We start from the raw sequence: 27,296 nt of genomic DNA on the forward strand, positions 1-27,296 counted from the left end.
GTATCAAGAATATACATATTCTTTCTTCAGGTCCTGAGCTACAGGCCATGTAATTTTAAGGTGAACATTTAAAAAAGGGTTGGATCCTTTAAGCTGCTTGCAAATGTCTACTGAATGAAATATCACCACTACCATTTTAAAACCATGTCTATCTTTATTTCCCAAACACAATTGCTTTGTTTTTTAATCATTTGAAGTATCTTTTAACACAGTCTTACAAACATGTTGTACTTTTAACATAGGCCAGGCAGGCCCTGTTACCTCATCCCAGCCATAATGCTTTGCATTTCACCTGGGAAGAAAACAAACTTTAATTTTCTCAACTTGCCATTGGCTCAACTTATCCCAAGACAAACATTTTGACTATATTAACCCACACAGCTACAAGGATGTACCGTAATGCAAATGTTATGTCCTCATATTGAAGATTATAGGAGACACCAACTGATGTGTAGAACAATGATTTACTTTGGTTTCGATAAAAGCATCATGAAACCTCTAACACATTAATTTGACTTGTTACATTTTTTGGGACCTAACTTGCTGACTACTTTTTCCATGTGGTTTCTTCCTTCACAGACTCCATGAAATGATGACCTCTTTCTACATATTTGGTCAAATTTAGAATTTTGTGTTCGGCTCAATTTACCCCACGCTCCCCTACATCGTCAACGTGTGAATATGACACGGCTCCTCAGCTTTTCCTCATCTTATTCAAACTGTTTAAAACAGGATTTGTTGACAAGCGAATTAGCTTTAAAAGGTCATTTTTGTCACAACCCCTTAAATGTGCTTTCAGTTGTTTTATGAGTAACCTGTGCCCAATTTTAACTACAATAATCCCATTCTATTGATATTTAATTGCCAGTCATGTCATGTGTGCACTTGTTTTCACTTCAGTATAATACTCAGGAATGTACCAGTATCGTGTGGGAGGACATATCATTCCACATAAGTAGAATCCTATTCATACACATACATTTGTATATGTAATACGTGACATAAACAAAACAATGTATCTGAATCAGAGAGAAATGCAAGTATAAAATATGTTGTAGCCGCCCGCCCATAGTGTAATGGTACGCTCCCTCTCAAATCACGAGGAAAGAATACACTTCCGTATTTTGAAGCTGACCAAAAATCAGAAGAAGCTTTACACACAAACAACGGGACACAAGATGGATAGGTTGTGTTATCTTCTTTTGGTGTCCTTATCTGCAGTATCGGCACAATTTGTGCCACCGGTAAGTGATCCAAATAATGAATATTCTGTAATCGTAAACTGTCTGCCAAATATTAGTTAGTCTGAGTTCTAGCTAGAAAGTGCATTTTCACCTGAACAAAGCTTTGGTTTCTTTTGCCCTCTTAACAGTATACCGAAGAATGCCAGACGGGCATGTACCCTCCCAAAGGTCCAACGTAAGTATTTGCCATTAGTTTGTCACAGTATGTTAGCTAAGTTAGCTAGTTGTCCAAGGTGCTGTCAAATGTCCATAACATCTAAACAACTTGCATAAGTTTTGTAATACCCGGCCGGTCCCAGTTCATGGCTCATGCGTGAGGCGGCACACTTATGCCAGGTTAACAAGAAGTGTTTGTATTGTGTATAACCAGGTGCATTTAGTCATTAGCTACCTGCCTCTGTCCATTGTAATTAGACTGGGGCAACTTTTGACTACTGTAGTGACTACTGTAGCCTTAAAATGAATCTCACATGACACTATTGTGTAATACCACTTGCAGGGGATAGTAAAGTGACCTCAATGTCATTATGCATCCATCTAACATGTCACGATTTTGATCAGATTCAAAGGGCCTGTCACCTGGTACACAATAGACCTGGATTTGCCCCCCAGCGAAAGATGGAAGCTAATCATCACTGACAAGAAAGCTGCGGTGAGAGTTTTACATGTCTTGTTTGTATCAATTATGTAAATGTATTTACAGTAGGATCAATACTCGTACTATTTTCTTATTCACTATTTGTCTGGTTTTCTCAAGTTGGTCAACATGATCCAGGCTATCAAGGATTTGGCCAACGCATTTGTTCCTAGTGGGAAACTGATAGATTTGGTCGACAAGGACTTGGTGAGAGCGTTTGAAATTATTTTATGAGATGAGGTGTAATAGTTTCAGTGATGATTTAATTTGATAATGTAACCGTTTCTAATCCATTACTAATGGTCTTTTGTGTTCTGCAGCCTTTGATAGTGAATACCCTACCCTACCCATTCAATGAGGAAATAAAAGGAGTTGCGACTGCCTCGGGTGTTCCCCTTGGTAATATACAGTAACCCACAATTGCTTATTCCAACCCCTGACCGCAACGGCACTATCATTCAGTTTCTAACCTCCCTCTATTCTGATTCTATTACACTTGGTTTCACTCCAGGCGAGGTTGTCCTCTACAACATCTTCTATGAGATCTTTACGGTGTGCACTTCTCTAGTGGCAGAGGACTCAAATGGTAAGTAGCTCATGTTATGTTATTTGAATCAATACTTTAGTTATGTACATGTCATCATGGTAGGACATGATGCTTGAAATGTTCATGCACACACAGCATTTTGGTTTCTCTCCTTGCATTGTCATAGGTAACCTTATCCATGGGCGGAATATGGACTTTGGACTATTCATGGGGTAAGAATGTCACTGCTACGGTTTAGTGACAAAGGGATATCAAGGGTCCTACCATGCATTGTTTTGTGCTCCATTGTGTTAATAGGACACTGTAGCTATTACAAACCCAAATTACTAGTCAGTCAATTTGGGTGAACAATACCTTTTAACCAATTTTTACTTATTTTTGCTGGTTTTCTGTAAACGTTTTTCCAGTTGCTACCCCTTTAATTCTTTACTGAAAATAAACCCCCTTATTGTTTCTTTTTCTACCAGTTGGGACATGAAGAACAGGTCCTGGTTGATAACAGAGAAACTCAAACCTCTGGTGGTCAACATTGACTTCCAGAGAGGCAACAAGACGGTCTTCAAGTCCACTAACTTCGCCGGCTACGTGGGCATGTTGACTGGTATCAAACCGGTGAGCTCTGAGCTGCATTCAGCAGGCACAAATGGAAGCAAGCAACATTTTCAAATGGGAAAAACAAATCCCTTTTGAACGTGACCCTGATGTGGCGTCTTTTTTAGCATCATGGTAGTTGTGAAAGTGTAATTTGACTAAAACATTTCTCATTTTCTTTGAAGCATGCTTTCACTCTGACCATGAATGAGCGCTTCAGCCTTGATGGAGGATACATCGGTGAGCTACCCAACTCTCCCGGTCTCTCAAATCAGTACATTTATAGACCTGTTATGAATGTGTCTGTTAAGTGTGTCTGTTCTCTCAGGGATCGTGGAGTGGATCCTGGGGAATAGAGATGGGATGTGGATGAGCTTCCTCACTCGCTCTGTCTTAGAGAATGCTACCAGGTATCTTTCTACTTTCATAGAAGTATCAAATGACAGTCATTTAACTACAGTTGACATGTTTTGTTATTGAAGGCAATAATACACATTCTTGCTTTAATGAGGGCTGTATTATGGAGGAAAACCTGAGCACATTCAAGACCAGCATTATGAAACGGACATTTATTTCGTCTCGTGAAAACACACCCTTTCTTTAACCCTGTGTGTCCAGCTACGAGGAGGCAAAGAACCTTCTGGCCCAGACCAAGCTGCTGGCCCCGGCCTACTTCATCCTGGGAGGGAACCAGACGGGCCAGGGCTGTGTCATCACCCGCTCCAGAGTCCTCAGCCTTGACATCTGGGAGTGAGTGGCTAAAACATATTACTATCCAATTTCAACTACTGAAATTAAATACTAAACACACTACTAGTGCAGCAGGGGTCTCTAACTTGTGTCACGGAGAAATACTAGCTGTGCAGGGTTGTTCCAGCTCAGCACTAGCATGCCTGATTTGAAAAGGTGCTGGGGTGGAACAAGATCACCTTGCATCACACTGGTCATACAAATCATATTGTTTAACATTCAGGGATGTGATCCAGACTACAAAAAAAGGGAATTCTGAAATGTCTAGCCAACAGGTACATTTCTATTACATAAGGATACATGTCACGAAATGGGTAAAACAAATCTACTTTACGTCAAATTGGTAGTTAGTCTTGTCCCATCAATGCAACTCCCGTACGGACTCGGCGACGGTCGAGAGCCATGCATCCTCCGAAACACAACCATGCCAAGCCGCACTTCTTCTTGACACACTGCTCACTTAACCCGGAAGCCAGCTGCACCAATGTGTAGGAGGAAACACCGTACAGCTGGCGACCAAAGTCAGCGTGCATGCGCCCAGCCGCCACTAGAGCACGATGGGACAAGGACATCCCAGCCGGCCAAATCTAGACAACGCTGGGCTAATTGTGCGCCGCCTCATGTTTCCTGGTCGCGGCAGGCATCGAACCCGGATCTGTAGTGACACTTCTAGCACTGCGCAACGCAGGAGGCCTAGATATTCCTGATTTAAATCAGGAAGCATCACATTCCTAAACACTGTACTCCTGTTGTGAAGGATTGAGCTGAAGCTGGGCCGCTGGTACGTTCTGGAAACCAACTACGATCACTGGAAGGAGCCTCTGTTCTTGGACAACCGCAGGACTCCAGCCATGAAGTGTATGAACCAGACCACGCAGGCAGTGAGTACTACAACCACAGATAAGCCATATAGATGTAGTTGGGCAGACACCAACCATTCCATGGCTGAATACAAAGTCAACTTAATTTAATATTTCTGGATGTTTGTTTCAATTTCCTGTACAAATTCAAAGGTATCTTTGTGCTAAACAAAGTGGTAAGATTCTTTTCCCCTATCCTTTCTCCTCAGAACATCTCACTGAAGACCGTGTACGATGTGCTGTCGACAAAACCAGTCTTGAACAAGGTGAGCCCTTATTTACTGTTTTATCATTATGAACCATTCATCGATTCAATAAATCTGTCTAATGCAAAAGTCCTGTTAGCATTTCTCAAAAGACCGCCCGAGTGACTGACTTGTCATTGCAGTTGACCACATACACCACGTTGATGGACGTGAACAAGGGCAAACTGGAATCCTACATCCGTGACTGCCCCAACCCCTGTATGCCCTGGTGAAGCCTCCAAATGGGTTTAACTGATTCAGAAACAACTGGAGAATCCTGTTATACATATTTCAAGTCTTTGCGCTGTAACTAAAGGCTCCAATCGAAATATTGCCTCAACATTGCTTAACCCTTAACACTCATACATGGGTTGAAAATGGCAGATTTGGGCACTGTTAAGCACCAAAATTGGAACAGTGGGCTGAACATGTCAGAGATCACGTTCTCTGAACTTGAGCATTACGCAACAAAGTTGCCTTCCCAGTAATTGGGCAACTTTGTCTGAGTGAGAAATGCTGTAAATTAAGAGGACTCTATGTATTTTGAAAGATGACAGGGGATTATAATTAATACCACTTTGATGTCATACAAGCAACCCAAATACCTGGGAGTCCAAATGTGCACTTTACATTTCCAAATCACAACTCATGTTTATGATCACGGTTTGATGTAATGTCATACCCTTGGTTTTTTTGAAAAAAATTGAGCCCATTTGAATTTGTTTTGCTGCTGAATCCTTTCTATGCGCAGCAAAATTACAATGTCTGAATTGCCTTGTGAAAGTGTAACATGTCTTGTTGCACCTACCCCACACTTCCCAATAGTCTTGTTACTGGATGTATCTGGAGTTTTATTTTTATTACCAAAATCTACACAAAGCTCAAATGCAAATCATGTGTAAAATTTGGATTCAGTTGAACTTGTGTACTCCCTTTGGTCTAATAATTTCCACACAATTACCATGTTCATGCATATGCCTTTGTGAGAAACATTTCAATAGGCCAATTCCCACAAGTGTAAAGGGTTAAATGGCAACTCAATATTTTGAAAACATTTTGCCATACATGTTCATTTGGAACAAAGTGTGAATTAGCCTGTAATTTATATTAACGATAGAGCCTTTCTACCGCTGGTAGGGGATGATTGGTGAGGAAACGCCTCCATTTACCAAATCTATTTACAGAGTAGAGGACAGATTTTTACACAATTGAGAAAGTGCCCAGGACACATGTCAGCACCAGGTATAAACTGGGCTCATGAAAGCATTGATCAATCAGTTTACATCTTTTGCATTCAAGTAATCTGGTTTTAGGTCTTATGTCTACAGCCTTCCAGTAAACTACACTTGTTAAACACAAAGACAAGCCACCGTTTTGAAAAGTTCCATCATTTTATTCTTAACTACTGTATGTAGTTTTAATCTTTAATTACATGGAAAACTGCCCAGAGAAAACAAAAAGGAAGGTAACATTAAGAGTGCAGTAAAAGGTGACGACACCCCCATGACATAAGGGAAAAGATGTTAGGTGTCATTGTAGTCTTTACAGCCAAAGGTGAGGAAATGACTCGCAAGCAGCCTGAATCAAGTTTGAAGTCGTACTTGTAGTTCATTAGTGTTGTAGTTAAGATTTCAAAAGGTCAGATGCTTGAAAAGCATGGGAGCTAGCGAGAGAGAATAAGACAAGGCCAAGAAGATGAACAAATAAAATTATTCAAAATGACAAACCGATTCCAAACTGATCCCATATCCGCAGAAAACAGAACTAAGGCAATTTTCAACAAGTTTGCTAGACTAGAGGATTCAAACGAGGCTTGTAAAACTTTTTACGTAGCAGAGTGCGAGAGAGACCCCACCCTAAATCCCCAAATCAAAGAACACATTCAGTAATCAGGGGCTGTATGTATCAAGTGTCTCAGAATGGGTACTGATCTAGGATCAGGTCCAACTTGTCCAAACAATCAGTATGTATGATGATCAAAAATACCAAACTGATCTTAGATCTTCAGCACTCCTACTCTGATGTGCTTAATAGATACAGCCTCAGGAGTAGAAATAAACAAAACAGTGTTGATTACATTACAGTTGTAGTTGTTTTTAACCGTTGTAGTTGGTCAAACGGTTTCGAGCTAAGCTTAGTCACTGGCACAACATTGTCTCGCCAACCCTTGCGACCATCCAATCATTAAGTACCAATAGGAGTCTGAACATCTTTAGGATTATTCTGTAGTGGTTCATTCGACAACGTTTGTACAAGACGGTCTTTTTATGCACTTTGTGCACCTATCGTTTCTGTAAGAAAGATGAGAAAAAAAGTAGACGAATCATTGTCTTCCTAGAGATATCGCAAACACAGATGGATACAATAGTATTAAATAGTACATAGCCAACATTTACATGGCAGACTAATATCGGTTCTGCAACATACATTTATTTCTCTGGACATTCTGTGAAGTTGCGCTCTACCAGTTTCATGAAACAATTTTGAAATGAAAACTGTGCCAGACAGTGAATCATTTCACTAGATATTGTATGTACCTACCTGGTGCTTTGAGCGTGTGTCCATTGCCCACGAGTCCACTAGTGTCAGTGTTCCCATTGAGGATCTCAACAGACAGATTATTATTCTGCTGTTCCTCAACTACCCTCTTCTGGAGCGCCTCCTGTTCATCACACACAGAGAGAGAGAGAGAACATTACTAGATTTCACAAGACCAATGATCAGACAGTTTGTAAGAAGATGGGGGAAAAAGTAAGTGGACGTATTGATAACAGGGAAATGGAGTCATTCTGGCTCATCCCACCTCACATATGACACTCAGCTGCATGGGTAAATCCTCCACTTTCACAAAGTCTTCCTCGTCAGACTTTTGGCTCATGTTTCCTGATCCCACCTCCTGCATGAATTAAATGAAAGCATATACATTATAAAGGGTTTGGAGAAGTAATAAAGACATTGGAATACACATAAATTAAACTATTAAAGAATTTTGTAGTTTAAAAAGGATCATAGGTCTATGTAGTGGTGTTACATCTATGTTGAGCATGACAGGTGACTCGGTGTCAGGGCTGCCGCTGCTGTTTGAGCCGTGGGAACCCTCCTGGTTGTTGGTGGTGGCTGAGACTGCACCTCCCTGGCTCTCCCCCTCCGGCCTCCCATGCTCCACACCCTCACGCTCTTCCTCTGGGGAGTCCACCACATCGATGGACTCGGACTTACTGCTCTTGACTGGGGGCGATAAGCAAGCAGAGAAGTTTAGGATAGAGAGAAGGAAAAAGGAGGGAGACAGGAAATAGAGAATCAGAGGGGCTGAAAACACAGGCATCCATCAGACCAAACATTGCTATAATGAAAACATCTGGCAACCATTTACAAAAATGTGGACTATGTACACAGCAAAAAGTAGATGAAAAACAGGTACTATTTTGCCTGCCTAAAAGCCAAGAGACAGAAAAACAACCGTGAGCGTTCTTACCATCGTTACTCTCAGAGCTTTCTTGGTCAGACTTCATCTCTCGGTTTCCATTTGATGGAGCTTCATTTGCTACTACCTGAAATACAGGAGAAGATGGTAACTAGACAGTCTAACGGAAGTGTGCGTACTGAGTCTGTGTGTCCTAACCCATTGCTCTCCACCATCATTGCTAACCTGCAGGGAGGTCTGGACGTCCTGGGGCTCAGCTTCAAACTCCTCCATCTCCACCTCGTTCTCATCCTCCCCACTGCCGTAGTTAGTCAGGGCCTGGGTCTCCGCCTTGGACAGACCTGGCAAAGAACACAAAACAACGAAGGGTTAGCATTAGGAGAACAAGTCAAGGGTGTGGCACTCGTCATAATCGTATTAGGAGTTTACTTTGTTGGAAATAGGTTGGCGACAGTTGTGAATCTTTATGGTCACGTCATTACAACAAATCCTCCATTGTGAACCTGCAGAACACTCGATCACAAGCTTCCTCTAGTAGCTACGGTCACTAGCCAGGTTGTCCGTGGTTGAACTAACTCACTTTACAGAGTAGCTTTTAGGCTAATTGAGGCGCTTCGCATTGTGTTCACTCACTAATAGAGTGAAGCAGTCCCTCTCTAGCCCCCTCTTCCTCCTCCATCTCAGAGGCCTCGCTGCTCCTACTGTCTTTCCCCTCTCCTCCGTGCTGCTCCCTCTCGGTCTCTTTCTCCTCTGTCTCATCTTCAACCTGGCACACAGAGTGAGATGTAAAAAGTTAAGACATTTACACGCCTTAATCCCAACCTTTAGACTACACCAGGGGTGTCAAAATAAATAAATATATAAACTCGGCAAAAAATAAATGTCCCTTTTTCAGGACCATGTCTTTCAAAGATAATTAATAAAAATCCAAATAACCCTTTGCAATGAAGTTAAAAACACTGTTTCCCATGCTTGTTCAATGAACCATACACAATTAATGAACATGCACCTGTGGAACAGTTGTTAAGAAACTAACAGCTTACAGACGGTAGGCAATTAAGGTCACAGAAATGAAAACGTAGTATACTAAAGAGGCCTTTCTACGGACTCTGAAAAACACCAAAAGAAAGATGCCCAGGGTCCCTGCTCATCTGCGTGAACGTGCCTTAGGCATGCTGCAAGGAGGCATGAGGACTGCAGATGTGGCCATGGCAATAAATTGCAATATCTGTACTGTGAGATGCCTAAGACAGCGCTACAGGGAGACAGGATGGACAGCTGATCGTCCTCGCAGTGGCAGACCACGTGTAACAACACCTGCACAGGATCGGTACAGCTGACCATCACACCTGCGGGACAGGTACAGGATGGCAACAACTGCCCGAGTTACACCAGGAAAGCACAATCCCTCCATCAGTGCTCAGACTGTCTGCAATAGGCTGGACTGAGGGCTTGTAGGCCTGTTGTAAGGCAGGTCCTCAGACATCACCGGCAACAACGTCACCTATGGGCACAAACCCACCGTTGCAGGACCAGACAGGACTGGCAAAAAGTGCTCTTCACTGACGAGCTGCGTTTTTTTCTCACCAGGGCTGATGTTCGGATTCGCGTTTATCGTCAAAGGAATGAGAGTTACACTGAGGCCTGTACTCTGGAGCGAGATCGATTTGGATGTGGAGGGTCCGTCATGGTCTGGGGTGGTGTATCACAGTATCATCAGACTGAGCTTCTTGTTATTGCAGGCAATCAATGCTGTGCGTTACAGGGAAGACATCCTCCTCCCTCATATGGTACCCTTCCTGCAGGCCCATCCTGACATGACCCTCCAGCATGACAATGCCACCAGCCATTCTGTGTGTGATTTCCTGCAGGACAGGAATGTCAGTGTTCTGCCATGGCCAGCGAAGAGCCCGGATCTCAATCCCATTGAGCACGTCTGGGACCTGTTGGATCTGAGGGTGAGGGCTAGGGCCAGGGCCATTCACCCCAGAAATGTCAGGGAACTTGCAGGTGCCTTGGTGGAAGAGTGGGGTAACATCTCACAGCAAGAACTGGCAAATCTGGTGCAGTCCATGAGGAGGAGATGCATTGCATTACTTAATGCAGCTGGTGGCCACACCAGATACGGACTAACTTTTGACCCCCCCCCCCCCCCCTTTGTTCAGGGACACATTCCATTTCTGTTAATCTCGTCTGTGGAACTTGTTCAGTTTGTGTCTCAGTTGTTGAATCTTATATTCATACAAACATTTACACATGTTAAGTTTGCTGAAAATAAACGCAGTTGACAGTGAGAGGCTATTTCTTTTTTTTGCTGAGGACATACATACACACACACTAAAATGACTAAACCAAATTGAAACTGTAGAAATTATAATGGACGTACATTCATACAATGTCCAGCTTGCTACTAAATCACTGAAATGAAAGCTAGACAGTTCGGGAGCGTCGACAGCAACGAAATAACACATTTTTTGAGTTTGAGACCCCTGGACTACACTAAGTGTAGTCTAAAGAGACATCTGGCTTGAAACCACACAAGAAAATCATATGTTGAATGTTGATGTCCTCACTTTGTCTTCATCGAGATATGCTGGGGAAAAGGACTTCTCGACCTCCGGAGACTTGTTCTCCTGAAAGTAGTCAAATGTTCACCAGTCTTGAAATGTATTCACTCATTTTGTATTAGATTGAATGACACACACAAATCCAATCTGAAAATACTCACCCACACCCCTATCCCTTCCACCTACCTCATTATTCCTGTGTTCCTGCTTGACTTGGTTATTATTAGGTCTCTTGTGGTTCTTGTGCCTGGCCTGGGAGTTAGCTATAGTAGCAGTACTACTGCTGTTGCTGTCCAGGTCTTGCATCAGTCTGAAGAAGGCCAGCTCGTTAAACAGGATCTCAGAGATCTCCACAAGCAAGTCCTCGCCACAGTCCTTTAGAGTACGTCCTGCAAACTTACTCAGAGAGTCCTGAGGGGGAGGGAGAAACTTAAGACTCCATTTTGAAAATGATAAGCTAAAAACAGTACTAGATAGACAGAATAGGTGTTGAGAAAATCTAAGAAAGCTGCACAAAAAAATGGCTGAATCAATAGATTCACAAGCTTGTGCTTGGCTCTTGCCCCCCCTCCTGGCTTGTTCTGCCCACTATAGCTCATTTGTTCCCATGGAAACGACAGGCTGTGGTCTATCTTGGCTTAGTTATAAAAATATTCGCTGAACCAATATTTCTGGATATAAATTCTTATGTTAGTCTGCACTTTGTTAACTTGTTCGAGTGGACATTTTCAGCTCTTACACCAAAATAAAACAGTTACCGGACTAATCTGAGGTTTGAGTCACAGTGGGGAATCAGTGCTATATCATCATAAGGCTTATCATACCTGCAGTATGCCTCCCAGCTGTCGGTGGAAGAAGCGGACAAACTCCTTGCTCTCGTCATTCTGCTGGGTGAGGGTGAGCACCATGTGCCGTACCGACGTCAGCAGCTGGTAGGAACACACCTCGTCCATGTGCTCCTGACAGACCACAAGAACAAAAACAACCTCTTTCAGTTCTTTGCCTTTAACAATGTATATTGCTAGCCTGGGTACCTGACTGTGTCTGGATTCAAATCATGCTAGTTTGCCAAATTGTTTGTCAAAACAAAAACCAGGGCTTTTCCATTGCCAATAGTGTAAAATTGCTCAAGTCAGTCACAATATTCTTATGTTATCGCACTCCAAATGTAGCATGAGTCTACACATTTGTATTTATTAGGGATCCCAAATTAGCTGCTGTCAACTCTTCCCGGGGTCCAAACGCATAAAGGCACTTACATCACACATAAAACCAAAGATAAAACAGTACATCATAACATTATTACACCACTACAATACAAAATGTATAATACCACCATACAACAATATTATAACGTACGTGTGTGTAGAGTGGGTGTGCTAGCGTGTGTGTGCGTATGAGTGTCTGTTCCTGAGTGTCTCTTCAGTCCCCACTGTTCCAGAAGGTGTATTTTTATATTTTTATCCGATTCCACTGCTTGCATCAGTTACCTGATGTGGATTAGAGTTCCATGTAGTAATGGCTCTCTATAGTACTGTGTGCCTCCCATAGTCTGTTCTTGACTTGGGGATTGTGAAGAGACCTCTGGTGGCTTGTCTTGTGGGGTATGCATGGGTGTCCGACCTGTGTGCTAGTAGTTTAAAAACAGACACCTCTATGCATTCAGCATGTCAACACTTCTTACGAAGACAACCTCTCCTCCAGTTTGAGCCATGAGAGATTTACATGCATATTATTAATGTTCTCTCTGTGAACATTTAAGAGCCAGCCGTGCTGCCCTGTTCTGAGCCAATTGTACATTTCTGAGGTCCCTCTTTGTGGCACCTGACCACACAACAGTAGTTGCCTGTAGGACCTGCCTTGTTGATCATGTTGTTAAGACAAAGAGAAGTCCATAATAAAGCGCTGCTCTCTTTTTATTTATTTATTTCACCTTTATTTAACCAGGTATGCTAGTTGAGAACAAGTTCTCATTTGCACCTGCGACCTGGCCAACAAAGCAAAGCAGTTCAACACATGCAACAGAGTTACACATGGAAAAAACATAGTCAATAATACAGTAGAAAAAGTCTAAATACAGTATGTTGAAATGGGGTAGGATAAGGGAGGTAAGGCAAAAAAAAATAGGCCATGGTGGAAAAGTAATTACAATATAGCAATTAAACACTGGAATGGTAGATGTGCAGAAGATTAATGTGCAAGTAGAGATACTGGGGTGCAAAGGAGCAAGATGAATAAATAAATAAATAAGAGTATGGGGATGAGATAGTTGGATGGGCTATGTACAGGTGCAGTGATCTGTGAGCTGTTCTGACAGGTGGTGCTTAAAGCTAGTGAGGGGATCTCCAGCTTCAGTGATTTTTGCAGTTCGTTCCAGTCATTGGCAGCAGAGAACTGGTAGGAAAGGCGGCCAAAGGAAGAATTGGCTTTGGGGATGACCAGCCCCATAAACTACCCACCACCGTGACCTGTATGCTCTCGTTGGCTGGCCCTCGCTTCATATTCGTCGCCAAACCCACTAGATCCAGGTCATCTATAAGTCTTTGCTAGGTAAAGCTCCACCTTATCTCAGCTCACTGGTCACCATAGCAACACCCACCCGTAGCACGCACTCCAGCAGGAATATTTCACTGGTCATCCCCAAAGCCAATAACTAATTTGGCAGCCTTTCCTTCCAGTTCTCTGCTGCCAATGACTGAAACGAATTGCAAAAATCACTTTAGCTGGAGACCTATATCTCCCTCTCTAACTTTAAGCATCAGCTGTCAGAGCAGCTTACCAATCACTGTACACAGCACACCCAACTACCTCATCCCCATATTGTTATTTATCTTTTTACTATTTTGCACCCCAGTATCTCTACTTGCACATCATCATCTGCACATATATCACTCCAGTGTTAATGCTAAATTGTAATTATTTTGTGTTATTGAAAGTACGTTTGTTTTTGTTGCACTGCTTTGCTTTATCTTGGCCGGGTCGCAGTTGTAAATGAGAACTTGTTCTCAACTGGTCTACCTGGTTAAATAAAGGTGAAAACAAACACGCACACACACACAAAAGATATGACAAATAGGAGTGGCAATATCGTCTGCTATTATCCTCAGTCATTTCCCAATTTGTCAGACCCTGGTGGCTTGTCATTGTTGATAGACAATCATTTTTTAACTTCTTCCACACCCACTTTATGGAATTCAAAATTACAACGCTCGTCTTTCCTCATTTAAATCAGTTTTTCTTGAATGTGTTGTGTCAGCGTTTGTTGCTGGCACATCATGCCTAAGTTAGCTAATCTTGCCAATGAAAAAGTCATTGTCATTGGCAATAACAGTGGGTTTTGTGAAAAATGAGCCATCTGTTTCAATGAATGGAGCAGAGTTTGCCTTTTTGCCCAACATTTCATTTGTGCTCCAAAGCTTTTTACTATCATTCATCTGTGTTTCATATTAGTTTCTTATTTTTACTATCATTCATCTGTTTCATATTAGTTTCTTATTTTTACTATCATTCATCTGTGTTTCATATTAGTTTCTTCTTTTTACTATCATTCATCTGTGTTTCATATTATAGTTTCTTCTTTTTACTCAGTTTAGTCACATGATTTCTCAATTTTCACTACCCAGACTTCCTTTTGCCTCATCCTTCTCAACCCTACCGTTTTTCAATTCCTCATCAATCCAAGGGGATTTAACACCTAGTTATTTTCTTAAAAATGGGTGCATGTTTTTTTGTAACTGGAATAAGCAATTTCATAAATTCTGAATATAAAACAGCAACACCACCATTGGCATGTCTGTATATGTTATAACCATGTATTGCTGCCACTGTATCAAAGGTGTTATCAATGTGTGTTTCAGAGATAGAATATCGTTCCTTAGGCTACATATGTTAATGTGGGCTATTTTTAGCACTTCTCTGGAATGCTTGATTGTTTTCATTGTTTTAATGGGAAGCTTAGCATAAGTAGACATGCTCATGTTATTTATGTGTGAGCTGATAGTGCAGGGTGAGCTGCACACAGTGGAATTCCTACTAGGGCACACCGTCTCAGTGCTAACAGTATAACTGGTTCATAGGTACATGATTTCTGCCTACAATAGCTGTAGGATCAACAGAGGCATTCAGGGAAATTAGAGGGACACAAATTAAGTTACTTACATTGTGTCTGCCAACGCTGGAGCATTAGGACAACTCTGCTACACAATGGTAGGGATTATCTGAGCTAGGCTTGGGCACATCCAGACCAGTAGCTTTCCAGGATGAGGATTGACCACCCCTAGTATAAATGAAGGACAGGAGACAAAAGGGAGACCACTATAGGGTATTGAGGCGGGTCCTGGGTTCCTACCTTGAGGAAGGGGATGACTTCGGTCATTATGGCCTTAATCTGTCTGTCCAGCTGCTGGGTGTCGATCTGGGGACAGTGGACATCACCTGACCAGACTCCCGCACCTTTACACACACACACACACAGATATGTATTATTATCTCCCATCTGAGGTGTGTGTTTTGTAAGCTGGCACCAAGAGAAATCGAAACAGCTCAGCACACCATTGCCACATCCCATTTTTCTTTACTAAGTGCGTGAGGGCGCGACTGCACACTTCAAGGACTCTAACATGAGACCGCAGACAGCCAAAGTGCTTTGCACTTGGAAACACGTGTGTGGGAGTGTTCACACCCGCCGACCACAACACCGTAGAGTGGGACGAAGCACATGGCTTTGGGGAGCAAGCGTTAAGCATTTCTACCAGAGAGAGATGTAGAACAGAAAGAAGTTGAGAGAGAGATGTGTACCTTCCAGCAGCTGAGCAGCACTAGCAGAAGAGTTAGCAGAGGCCTCAGAGGCGGTAGCAGCGGTGGTGTTGGGGCTAAACTCAGCCTTGAGCTTCATGCGCTCGTACTCTCTCATCCTGGCTAGAGCCTTGTCTAAGTGGATCACTGTGTTACCTGGCAGCACAGCATTGCAAGTGGCAGGGGAGGGAGAGAGAGCGAGAGAACACAGTGATCACAACAGGATATTAGAAGAGCAACGCGGGACAATAAACTCAACTCAACTAAAAAATTATACCCAAGTCATCGTTAGCGAACGGCTCCAGGTTGGAGGTGGTGGACAGGGTGCTCTCGTTGTCTACCGATTCTGCGTCGTTCCGCCTCTTACTCGGGACATGATGCTTGATGACCCGGATGTTCTTCTCCGACACATCCTGAGAGAGAGGTAAAAAGGGAATTCAGTCACACACCACTCACCCATTGGGGGCTAACAAACACAATTTAAAAAGAAAAAAATCCTAAACGAGAACCCATTCATCATTCATTGTTCGAATGAGGAAGAGAGGGGAGAGAACAAAAGAAAAACATTGATTCATTGCAGAGACCGCTCTGCTAAACTCCCTTGACCGATTTTGCGTCTGTTCCATCTCGGGATGCAATAGACTAAAAACAATGGGCTGCGCTTCTGCCCTTGTATCCTTTTCTCCAAACATAGGGAGGAAAAAAAATTAAAAAAATACAAATCCGGCATCTCATCCATCACTGGGGAACAAAGGAGTGATTTACAAAGGCAAAAGGTATTGTTATAATTTAGCAAAACATCCGGGGACCTGGGCTAGAACAAAGACCTGCACAACCACACACATCTAATCTGTCCGGCAGGCAGCAACCGCAACGCTTCGCTCAGAGTGACGGATGGGCCTCAAGGCACAGCCTTACTGACAACTGGAGCACTGGATTTCAAAGACGGGGGGGGGGGACAAAGGAGGTAGGGGGAGAGAGAAAAAGAGATGGACGGAGTGTTTAAGATGGATGAGAGTGAAATAAAAATAGATGGACAGTGTTTAAGATGGATGGCTGGAAAGAGCGAGAGATGTTGAGAGAAAGTGACAGGTGTCAGGAATGAGACATGAGCTAGAGAAAAGAGCGAGAGATAGGGAAAGCTTGAGAAGAGAAAAGAGGGAGTGGGAGATATGACAGGCAAGTGATTTAATGAAGAGGCAGGTGTGTGTGTAAATCCGTCTGTCTCACCCCGTCGCTGGTTGCCAGGCTTTCACTGGGGGTGAGCTCTGACTGGGAGCCGGCTGCCCAGGCCACAGGGCCCAGGGTGGAGGCCTGGTCCTCGGCCGCACTCTTCTCCGTCAGGTGCCTGGTCACTATGTCCTGGAGGTCAACAGCAAAAAGACATGGTTAAACATGAGAATCCAACAGCAAGGAAGAGGGTTACAATCATGAGCTGTACATTTAGAAGAAAGAATCCAGTGTTTTTTTCTATGCTCCTACGGGATTTATCAACAACATTTTGGCACCTCAATTCTTTATCAGAAGCTCCTTGTGGCTTGAATCCATTCCTATGAGGTTTACCCATGGATTGTATGAAATACTATTTGCAGTCTCAGAGTAGGAGTGCTGGTCTAGGATCAGCAGTAAATCCTCATTCGGACGCGTTTACCTGTAGGGTGTAGAGTGCCCTCTGGCGCAGGTAGTCCGTGTTGAGCAGCTGCAGCTCGTGGAAGAGCTCGATGAGGAAGTGGGGCCGCGACTCGTTCTGGGAAATGAGCGTGGCCACCTCCGAGTAGATAGTCTCCCTCAGGGCCTCGAACAGGGAGAAGTCACTGCTGGCATCTGGAGGTGTTAAAATGCAAGACAGACACTCAAGAAGATGTTGTCGCAAGTATAAGAAGCAGTCATATGTGGCAGTCTATTGGGGAGATATATCTATATATATCCATCCAGTATTGCACAGGTGGCGGTGTAGTCTTTGGCTCCAACTCTGCTGAAACATACCTTCAACAGGACCTTGATTCGCTGAATCAGATGTGTTAAAGTAGAGTTGGAGGGAAAGCCTGCGCACCTAGTAGTTCTCTAAGAGTAATGTATCAAAGACAATGATACTGTACAATGGAACACATTCTAACAAATTCCTAAATGTAAAAGATAAAGCAATTGCATAAAAATTTTAAGAATTAAAAAGCCAATCAGAATGCCAAACATATTACTCTGATTCAGAGGGGTTGGGTTAAATGCAGAAGACACATTTCAGTTGAATACATTCAGTTGGACAACGGACTAGGTATCCCCTTTTCTCTTTCAATTGTTCGCCAAGTCCATTAGATCAAGCGAGAGACTCGAAGGTTACACTAAGGTTGGGATCTAGTTTGAGTCCTTTAAAAGTTTAACTATTACATGTGTTACGGATACAAGTATCCTGTGTGTATCCTGTGAGAGTATTTCTTTTCTCTCCTTCTCCCCTCACAGGTGAAAATCATCACTCCCCAATCAGAAGACACCTCCTCCTGTTTCCTACCCAACCACAGTTCCTTTCCCTTGGTTTAAAAACCCTGTCAGTTGTTTGCTCTGGAGCTCAATCTCTCTGTAAATGCCATGTCTGTAGATCTCTCTGTGTCACTCTTTATGTATTGAGCTATCTTGTGTTTGAGCACCTCCATTTCACTTTGTCCTCACCAGTGAGTATTGTTTTTGGTTATGGTGTTTGTTTGTTTGCTGGTGGGAAAAGGGGGAACCAAGACAAGTCGCCCATGGGCATACACTACCCGTAGGTAAACTTTGTTAAATACACTAGTTAGAACTGGGTGGACCACCCACTGTATTTTGTTAGTTAGTTAGCTGTTGTTAAAGTAGGCTAGTCTAGCTTAGGGGTGTTTTGGAATACTTATTGTTTCTTTCCTTGGGTCCAGCTCAGCCCCCTTTCCTGCTCCCCCCATTACCGTGTGTTTTACAATAAACCCTGAGTTTGATGGTAGATTTCAGTCGTCGTGGTTATTTCGTTCTCACTTTTACTTTGTCACTATTATAAATAGCATGAGTTATGTTACAGGTCTCATTACCATCCCCCCTAGACTGTCGGGCCAAAAGGGATTCGTAACAACATGCCTGAGGTGCTTGAATGACCGATTACACAAAAGTTGTGGGGAAAAAAACACCCCAAACTTCAAATCAGTGACAGTGTTAGCTGGTGCTTAGCTGTGTGCTAGGGGTGAGTTTACCTGGCGCTTCAGTGCATGCAATTCTGTTAGAGAGGAAAGGTGTTCTCCAAGCATAGGCTGTGAGGAAAATCAAAAAAGCAACGACATAAATAAAGTAAAACGTGGTAACGTTACAAAAATGTGAGGACATAAAACCAATTAAACTCATAACAATAATAATGGAACTGAAGATGTGCGTGGACACGGTGTAGTGTGATCGGGTCAAGGTTTTGTACCGGAGGAGAGGTCGTTGGGCTTGTTGCCCGTCTTGGTCTTGGTGTCCAGTTTCTCCTGGGTCAGTTTGTCTAGCAGGCTCTGGTTCTGGTCCTGCTGGCGATGGGGCTGCGGCACCCTCTTCTGGACAAAGTCGGCCGTGCTGGACACACTGTCACTCTCCACTCCTGGAGATACACAAGCAAGGAAAGAGAAACACACAAAACAAATAGAGGGGAGAAAGTGTGAGATATGCAAAAATAAACATTTACACACATCGTATGTTTAAAAAAAATACCCTATTTGTGCATTCGTCTTTTGAATAGATAGTGTTGACCAAGTCGCCTTGAGCAATACTGTTTCAGTTGTGTCTCCGAAATATTGAGAGGTCTTCAAATCTCTAGTCTTATGATCTTGTAAATATATCAACAGGCAGGTGCTACAGTGGTGGTGGTTGGAGCGAGTTACCTCCCGGCCTTCCTAACTGAGCTGCTAGAGAGGAAGGAAATGTCAAGTTCTAGAGAAAAAGCACTCAATATAAGTCATTACAGGTCCCTACACAGTATCCCATGTCGTACCAGTGTTCTTGTGGTATCCCTTGACCAGCCGGGTCCTCCTCTTGGAGTTGGGCGTCTTGTCGCGGGAGGCCAGGCTTGCCTGGGCAGAGGCCTTACGTCCTGCCCTGAAGGCCTTGGTAATGATGGTGGGGTCAGCCGGGTCCGGCATGCTGCTGAAGCTCTCCTGGGAGGCCTGGTCGAAGGCCTGGGGCCGGGTGTTGTTAGCCCCTCTATGGGGTAGAGGGGAGGGGGATTCAGTGATAGGAGCTGGAGGCTGGGAGACGTTGAGCCAGCCAGATTCATGGCCACGACTGCCGGTTCCTTCATTCTGCCTCTGGGGCCTGGTGGGATGGATACAGACAGAGAAAGACAGTTGGACTAAAGTAGGAAAAAATGGGTGAGTAAGAGAGAACTAAGTAGCAATGAAGTATGCCTTTCATTCTTTGCACACATACACACAGGCCTGGGAATTTTGCTCACTATATATATATATATATATAATGTCTGCTGCAGAGGGGCAAGAGAGAATTTGTTTTGATCAGTCAGGGAAATAGAAGTACTGAAAGCATGTTGGCTCACTATTTAAAAAAGACGGAGAACATGCTATAGGATGAATAAATACTGGAGTTTTGGCACAGGTACAGCCGACTAGCGCTAGCTAACGCTGCCTACATCGATTTTACAAATCGATACTTGGAGTCAAACGTCAGTAATAATCGATACAATATCATCCAAAAATAATATCATGATATGCAACTACTTGATTTTTGCCAATCAATCACTAACACACACACCTTTTGTCTACAGTGTTGAGTGGGGAGCATTGTAGGGGCGGAGGGAAGCTCAAGTACTCTGTCTTGACTGAGGTGTTGGGATCCAGCTGCTGCTGGTGGTTGTCTGGGCTGACTTGGCCACCAGCACTCTGAGGGAACTCCCCCATAGCAGAAGGGAACATGGGGTTGAAATTAAACCCTGTGGAGGAGAAAAATAAATGAAGTGAGCACAGAGGTATATTGTGCAGGTTAGTGGTTTTTCCATCATGAATCTGGTTCTGGAGGCAAATCTGCAGCATGGTCACTAGCTGGCACAGCCACAAAGTCATTAAATCTGATTTTAAACCTAACCCCACTTGCTAACCCTAATCTTAAACTAAGATTAAAAAGCTTTTAAATTGTATGAATTTTTACAAAAGACAATTTTGACTGGCTTATTTAAGGGCAAATTGTTCAGTTCTGCCTCCAGGACAAGACTGATGACAATAAACGTCAAACTGCGTATATTGTGATCTGGAAAACACTTGGTTACAAACATATCAAATCAGGAATTTCTCCTATTCCAGTATGCCCTCTATTCCTCAATAACACTCATGTGCCAGAGCTTCTCAATTTCTAAAGCTAACCTCTGAATTGAACTGGGTCAAGGTGACAAGTATTTAAAGAAGAGTGCCTTCCATGACATTATTACAAAAGCAATTGATACATTTTTGCACACACAGTTTCTGAATGAGACATTATTTGAACACTAACTATACAAAAACATTAAGAACACCTGCTTTTTCCATGACAGACTGATGAGGGGAAAGCTTTAAAGGAGACAGGTTAAAGGATTTTTAAGCCTTGAGACATGGATTTTGTATGTGTGCCATTCAGAGGGTGAATGGGCAAGAATTTAAGTGCCTTTGAACGGAGAATGGTAGTAGGTGCCAAGCACACCGGTTGGTGTCAAGAAGTGCAACGCTAATGTTTTTTTTTACACGCTCAACAGTTTCCCCGTGTGTATCAAAAAATGGTCCACCACCCAATAGGACACCCAACCAACTTGACAACTGTGGGACGCATTGGAGTTGACATGGGCGCCAGCATCCCTGTAGAACACTTGACAACTTAGAGTCCATGCCCTGACGAACTGAGGCTGTTCTGAGGGGGTGTTCCTAATGTTTGGTATACATTCTTGGATTTTTCATTCCTTTGAGAACTTTCACTCATACAAAATATATGTCATAACATCAACGAGGAAGGGTCGAAAAACAATGGATGGAAGATGTATGTATCAAGGGGTGTTGGAAGGCGTACCGGAGGAGAGGGGTGTGAATCCGGCCAGGCCAGGAGGCAGGTTGAGGGCCTGGTTGACAGAGGGGGGAATGGAGGAGAGGAAGGGGAGAAAGAGACTGGTGGGGGAGAAGGGGGGACAGGCACTGCCGGAGTCCCGGGACGTGGAGCCCTGGTTCTGGGCCTGCTGACCTGAGGACGAGGAGGGCGGCTGCTGTTGTTGACGAAGCAGGTCGCTCAGCACCAGTTTCAGTCTGGGGACAAATACAGGCAAGTCGAGTGTTAAAACCTAACCACATTCTTGTATTCACAAGTCATGTTTAAACCTGATGTCATGTTCACATATACTGCAGATAGTCATTTAACCATTATTGGCTATGCACTTAGAGCTATAAACTAATGTAGACATGACATGGGTGTGAACCTAACAAACGAAAGCTGCAATGAATAAATGTTCAACTGAATTGTAAGGTCTGGAAAACAGACACTGATAATTTCCCTCATGCCATACATTGAGCCAGTGACATTAACATATCAGTAAACTAGTAAAGTATCTGGGGACTTCAGATGAGAATTAGCTACAGTATATAGCTAAAATATGGTGCAATGTTTGTTGTACATTATCTGTGCAAATGGGTCCTGTGTGGCTCAGGTGGTAGAGCATGGCGCTTGCAACGCTAGAATTGTGAGTTCGATTCCCACGGTTGGACCAGTACGAAAAAGTATGCACACACACTACTAAGTCACTCTGCTAAATGACAAAAATGAAAATAAACCAATAGATTCTAGTTGATTTTTTTTGCATGTTTGTTCTACCTTTCGGCGTTGTTCTGCTGCCAGGCCAACTGTGTGTAACACTGGCTGAGCTGGTGCATGACCAGGTGGACCTGGGGGGAGGACAGGTTGTTGGGCAGCGCATTGTACGGTCCTGTCAGCAGGGTCTGGAGCATGTAGGACAACATCTGGAGAGGGGTAGGGGAGAACAGGTAGGGACAGGGAAAACAGGTAGAAGAGTGAGAGATGTAGAAAGAGTGTGTGTGTGGAGAAAGAAAGTTTGAAAGAGATAGAAAGAAGAGAACAAAATGGTATTCATGAACCTGTCTGTCATTTGGTTTCCCCATACAGGTTCTGACAGCCAGTCAAATAGGATCAAGCCAACGGCTGATTTCTATAAAAGGAATAGCAGTGTTTGCATTTCCATCAGGACGACGCACGCTGAATAAATTCAAATTCAACACCATGCTCTATAGGTTAAGTGTCACCGTCACCGTGCTATATCAATGACAATGCGGCGAAAATCCATTTAGGCACCTCTAACACAAGACTGGCATGAGTAATACATTTCTTTATTAACTTACTTTATCGACCTTAGTGAAATGTAATAGACATTGAACAGAAAGGAAAGCGAGCAGAAATGCCAAACATTATTTGGATGTGTGCCTAAAGCCTTAGGTTGCTGCTACCTTTTCTGTAGGTTGGGTGAAACCGATGTCCTGACTCAAAATCAGATAAGCTTTGCAATAAATAACTTCAGCCGGACCCCCTCTCACACACAGAGGGGAGAGAAGGGAGCTGGTGGGGGGGGGGGGGGGGGGGGGGGGGAATAGTAAATCAAGGAGAGAACATCCCTCTCCAATGTTCACACAGGAATGTGCCTTTGTCTACAAAGACATTTCCCACCGAAATGCTAACACAATATTTATATCATACAACGTGGGGAATGGGCAGATGTGACCTAAAAGACCACTAATGTCATTTGGTTGTTATTTTGTGATGTCATAAAAAAATCAAGGATCAAGGAACTAGTGTAACTTGAAATGTATCAGTGTTGGAAAGAGTACCCAATTGTCATACTTGAGTAAAAGGAAAAATGTATAGAAAATTACAAAAGTAAAAGTCAACCAGTAAATACTACGTCTAAGTCTAAAAATATTTGGTTTAAAATATTCTTAAATTCCCTATATTAAGCAAACCAGACGGCACCATTTTCTTGTTTTGTTTTACTTACGGAGAGCCTGAGGTACATTCCAACATAATTTACAAACAAAGCATGTGTTCATGACGAACCAAGACATTTACACGTAAATACATTCATGATGACTTAACTCCAAACGGGTGGCGGTTCGTGTGCAAAGTATATGATTATTGTGAGAGTAGTTACTAAATGTACCAAAGTATAATGTCCCCCTTCCCGTTGTAACAAGCCGCCATACTATGTCAGTCCACTCGGGACCTTTTGCTAATGTATTAAGTGTGTATGTTTATCCTGTGTTACCATTTAGATAGCTAGTAAATAATTAAACTAATTTGTGTAGCACTGAATCATAAGTAAGGCTGAGGTTTTTGCAGAGGTTACAACTGTTCAGAATGATATGATAGAAGGTTATCATTAATACATTGACCGTTTATGAATGTGATTGGTAAAGACCCTTAAAGTTTAATTCGGGAGATGGTAACTCTTTCAAGAACCGCTCTCTTGGTGCCCCAATTCCTAATGAGTTAATTGTTAATGAAAATTTAAATTGGGTAACAATTAAACAGTTATTTGATTAGATAAATAACAGTCATCAGATTAATGAAAGTAAAGTCACGACACAGACCAGGCGTGAATACACAATATTCATGTCAGGCAAGCTAAATTAACCTCAAATACCTCCTTTGGTTCGGTGAATTCAGACATGGTTCGATACGTATTCCAAACATTTGAAATACTTGGAGGCACTTAATTTAGCTTGGAAGGTACAAAGAAAACAATGGAATAGTCTGAATTGCACGCAAATCCCTCATGCCAGACAAGCTAAAATCAATACATTCCAAAAGGTTGACATGCGAGGTACCCTTGATATAGCTTCGCTTGTCAGGTACATAGAACTCAAACTCCTCATGCCAGCTTGCCTCATACCTGACAAGCTAAATCAGGCACGCCTCAACCATGTCAAATGTTTTAGATAAGCCTATGTATTGGTGTGAGGTGACTGAACTGCTATACCAACCTGCTGGTCCTGCAGTAGGGTCTGACACATGCTGGTGCTGAAGTCCAGCTGCCTCTGTAGTGTGCCCACCTGCTCCTGCCAGTGGTGTGATGCTAACGCAGACCCAGTGCCAGAACCCTCCTTGAAGGACAGCTCAGCCGCCCAACGCAGGTTCTCCTGGCGCCTCGCACCCGCGATGCCGCCATGGGCTTGGGACTGTTGTTGTTTGGCTCGAGAGGGTCGTCCACTAGCTACAGATGCAAATTGTTGGGGCGGCTTCAGAACGTTGCTGGAGAAAGAAGGGGGAGAGTGATATATTTGTATTATTGGGTGTCCAACGAGTTGTGGGTGCTGCTGTGAATGCATGACCCAATTTTCGCTCAGGACTTTCATGATGCCAAGATTCAAGATTTATTAGTCTTATAAAAACAGGCTAAGTATGGTCAACATCATCCAACAAAGTGCTTACTTGCAGGTTCCTTCTCAACAATGCAACAATAACAACCAAGTAAATGGAAGAACAATACCGTATGTAACCATATATCAATAGAAACCTATGGGGTGGAACAAAAGCCTGCACACCCAGTATCTCTCTAGGACTGGAGTTGGGTTAGGATTAACCCTAACCCCTCAAACTACAACTGATTAATCAAATAAAATATTATTTGTCACATGCGCCGAATACAACAGGTACAGTGAAATTACTTAGTTACAAGCCCTTAACCAACAATGCAGTTAAGAAAGAAAAAAAAAAGAAGCAGTAAATAAGAATAGCGGGGCAATATACAGGGGGTACCAGAACAGAGTCAGTGTGCGGGGGCACCGGTGTCGAGGTAATTGAGTTAATATATACAAGTAGGTAGAGTTATTAAAGTGACTATGCATGTGTAGGAGCAGTGTAGAAGGGGGGGGGGGGGGGCAATGCAAATAGTCTGGGTAGCCATTTGATTAACTGTTCAGGAGTCGAGAGAACAGTTTATGACTAGATGCCTGGAGTCTGACCAATTTTTAGGGCCTTCCTATGACACCGGCTGGTATAGACGTCATGGATGGCAGGAAGCTTGGCCCCGGTGATATACTGGGCCGTTCGCACTACCCTCTGTAGTGCCTTGCGGTCGGAGGCCAAGCAGTTGCCATACCAGGCAGTGATGCAACCTGTCCGGATGCTCTCAATGGTGCAGCTGTAGAACTCTGAGGATACATGCCAAATCTCCTGAGGGGGAATAGGTTTTGTCATGCCCTCTTCACGACTGTCTTGGTGTGCTTGGAGCATGTTAGTTTGTTGGTGATGGGGACGCCAAGAAACTTGAAGCTCTCAACCTGCAGCCCTGTCGACGGGAATGTGGGCGTGCTTGGTTCTCCTTTTCCTGTAGTCCACAATCATCTCCTTTGTCTTGATCACATTGAGGGAGAGGTTGTTGTCCTTGTACCACACTGTCAGGTCTCTGACCTCCTCCCTATAGGCGGTCTCATCATTGTCGGTGATCAGGCTTACCACTGTTGTGTCATCAGCAAACTTAATGGTGTTGTAGTCGTGCCTGGCCGTGCTGTCACGTTTGAACAGGGAGTACAAGAGGGGACTGAGCACACACCCGAGGGGCCCCCCATTTTGAGGATCAGCATGGTGGATGTGTTGTTAACAACCATTATCACCTGGGGGCGGCCCATCAGGAGGTCCAGCTTTGAGGGCACTCTGGTGTTGAACGCTGAGCTATAGTCAATGAATAGCATTCTCACATAGGTGTTCTTTTTGTCCAGGTGGGAAAGGGCAGTGTGGAGTGCAATAGAGATCTGCGGATCTGTTGGTGCGGTATGCAAATTGGAGTGAGTCTAGGGTTTCTGGAATAATGGTGTTGATGATGTAAATCATGACCAGCCTTTCAAAGCATTTCATGGCTACAGATGTGAGTGCTACGGGTCAGTAGTCATTTAGGAAGGTCACCTTTGTGTTCTTGGGCACAGGGACTATGGTGGTCTCCTTAAAACATGTTGGTTTTACAGACTCGGACAGGGAGAGGTTGAAAATGTCAGTGAAAACACTTGCCAGCTCGTCAGCACATGCTCACAGTACACGTCCTGGTAATCAGTCTGGCCCTGCGGTCTTGTGAAAGTCGACCTGTTTAAAGGTCTTCCTCACAGCTGATGCACTCATGCATGTTTCAGTGTTACTTGCCTCGAAGCGAGCAAAGAAATTATTTAGCTCATCTGGTAGGCTTGTGTCACTGAGTAGCTCTCGGCTGTGCTTCCCTTTGTGGGCTGTAATAGTTTGTAAGCCCTGCCACATCCGACGAGCGTCGGAGCAGTACGATTCGCTCTTAGTCCTGTATTGACGGTTCGTCAGAGGGCATAGCAGGATTTCTTATAAGCTTCCGGGTTAGAGTCCCGGTCCTTGAAAGCAGCAGCTCTATCCTTTAGCTCAGTGCGAATGTTGCCTGTAATCCATGGCTTCTGGTTGGGGTATGTATGTATGTATAGTCACCGTGGGGACGATGTCCTTGATGCACTTATTGATAAAGCCAGTAACTGATGCGGTGTACTCCTCAATGCCATCGGTAGAATCCCGGAACATATTCCAGTCTGCACTAGCTAAACACTCCTGTAGTTTAGCATCTGCTTCATCTGACCAATTTTTTATAGAGTCACTGGTGCTTCCTGCGTTAAT

The 27,296-nt window shown here is 43.5% G+C and overlaps 2 protein-coding genes across 8 annotated transcripts in view; one reads left to right on the top strand and one right to left on the bottom strand.

Moving 5' to 3' along the window:
• Nucleotides 1–974: 974 nt before the first annotated feature.
• LOC109894166 (acid ceramidase-like) lies at nt 975–6,243 on the top strand. The gene is made up of 14 exons (XM_020487430.2): nt 975–1,244; nt 1,373–1,419; nt 1,806–1,896; nt 2,002–2,088; nt 2,202–2,280; nt 2,393–2,467; nt 2,595–2,640; nt 2,896–3,040; nt 3,205–3,259; nt 3,348–3,429; nt 3,638–3,769; nt 4,527–4,650; nt 4,839–4,895; nt 5,018–6,243. Exons 1-14 carry the CDS (start codon nt 1,077–1,079, stop codon nt 5,105–5,107), a joined length of 1,278 nt encoding a protein of 425 aa, XP_020343019.2. The 5' UTR covers nt 975–1,076; the 3' UTR covers nt 5,108–6,243.
• A 3-nt stretch (nt 6,244–6,246) lies between these two features.
• Nucleotides 6,247–27,296, bottom strand: part of LOC109894165 (pericentriolar material 1 protein-like) — a 36,820-nt gene continuing 15,770 nt past the window's right edge. For 3 of the 7 annotated variants that reach the window (XM_020487427.2, XM_020487424.2, XM_020487425.2), the window contains exons 19-40: nt 24,656–24,923; nt 22,479–22,624; nt 21,687–21,916; nt 20,409–20,586; nt 19,636–19,955; nt 19,081–19,245; nt 18,866–18,922; nt 17,311–17,483; nt 16,890–17,021; nt 15,937–16,072; nt 15,663–15,815; nt 15,214–15,317; nt 11,690–11,824; nt 11,052–11,276; nt 10,872–10,931; nt 8,932–9,064; nt 8,524–8,639; nt 8,350–8,425; nt 7,906–8,102; nt 7,678–7,770; nt 7,416–7,536; nt 6,247–7,165 (exon numbers count right to left, since the gene is read on the bottom strand). In XM_020487427.2, the coding sequence (XP_020343016.1) occupies nt 7,140–7,165; nt 7,416–7,536; nt 7,678–7,770; nt 7,906–8,102; nt 8,350–8,425; nt 8,524–8,639; nt 8,932–9,064; nt 10,872–10,931; nt 11,052–11,276; nt 11,690–11,824; nt 15,214–15,317; nt 15,663–15,815; nt 15,937–16,072; nt 16,890–17,021; nt 17,311–17,483; nt 18,866–18,922; nt 19,081–19,245; nt 19,636–19,955; nt 20,409–20,586; nt 21,687–21,916; nt 22,479–22,624; nt 24,656–24,923 (3,244 nt within the window). In that variant the 3' untranslated portion in view covers nt 6,247–7,139. The remainder of the gene's footprint in view (nt 7,166–7,415; nt 7,537–7,677; nt 7,771–7,905; nt 8,103–8,349; nt 8,426–8,523; nt 8,640–8,931; nt 9,065–10,871; nt 10,932–11,051; nt 11,277–11,689; nt 11,825–15,213; nt 15,318–15,662; nt 15,816–15,936; nt 16,073–16,889; nt 17,022–17,310; nt 17,484–18,865; nt 18,923–19,080; nt 19,246–19,635; nt 19,956–20,408; nt 20,587–21,686; nt 21,917–22,478; nt 22,625–24,655; nt 24,924–27,296) is intronic. The other 4 variants (XM_020487428.2, XM_020487429.2, XM_031828465.1 and 1 more) reach the window with 4 other exon arrangements.

Source organism: Oncorhynchus kisutch, linkage group LG7 (genome assembly GCF_002021735.2).
Source record: "Oncorhynchus kisutch isolate 150728-3 linkage group LG7, Okis_V2, whole genome shotgun sequence".
NCBI lineage: Eukaryota > Metazoa > Chordata > Actinopteri > Salmoniformes > Salmonidae > Oncorhynchus > Oncorhynchus kisutch.

What these genes read in the sequence shown, in the direction of transcription:
- LOC109894166 (XM_020487430.2), top strand. Translation starts at nt 1,077, where the DNA reads ATGGTACGCTCCCTCTCAAATCACGAGGAAAGAATACACTTCCGTATT. An exon ending in TGCCTCGGGTGTTCCCCTTG is followed by an intron (nt 2,281 to 2,392) that starts GTAATATACAGT and finishes GTTTCACTCCAG; the next exon opens with GCGAGGTTGTCCTCTACAAC. An exon ending in AGTGGCAGAGGACTCAAATG is followed by an intron (nt 2,468 to 2,594) that starts GTAAGTAGCTCA and finishes GCATTGTCATAG; the next exon opens with GTAACCTTATCCATGGGCGG.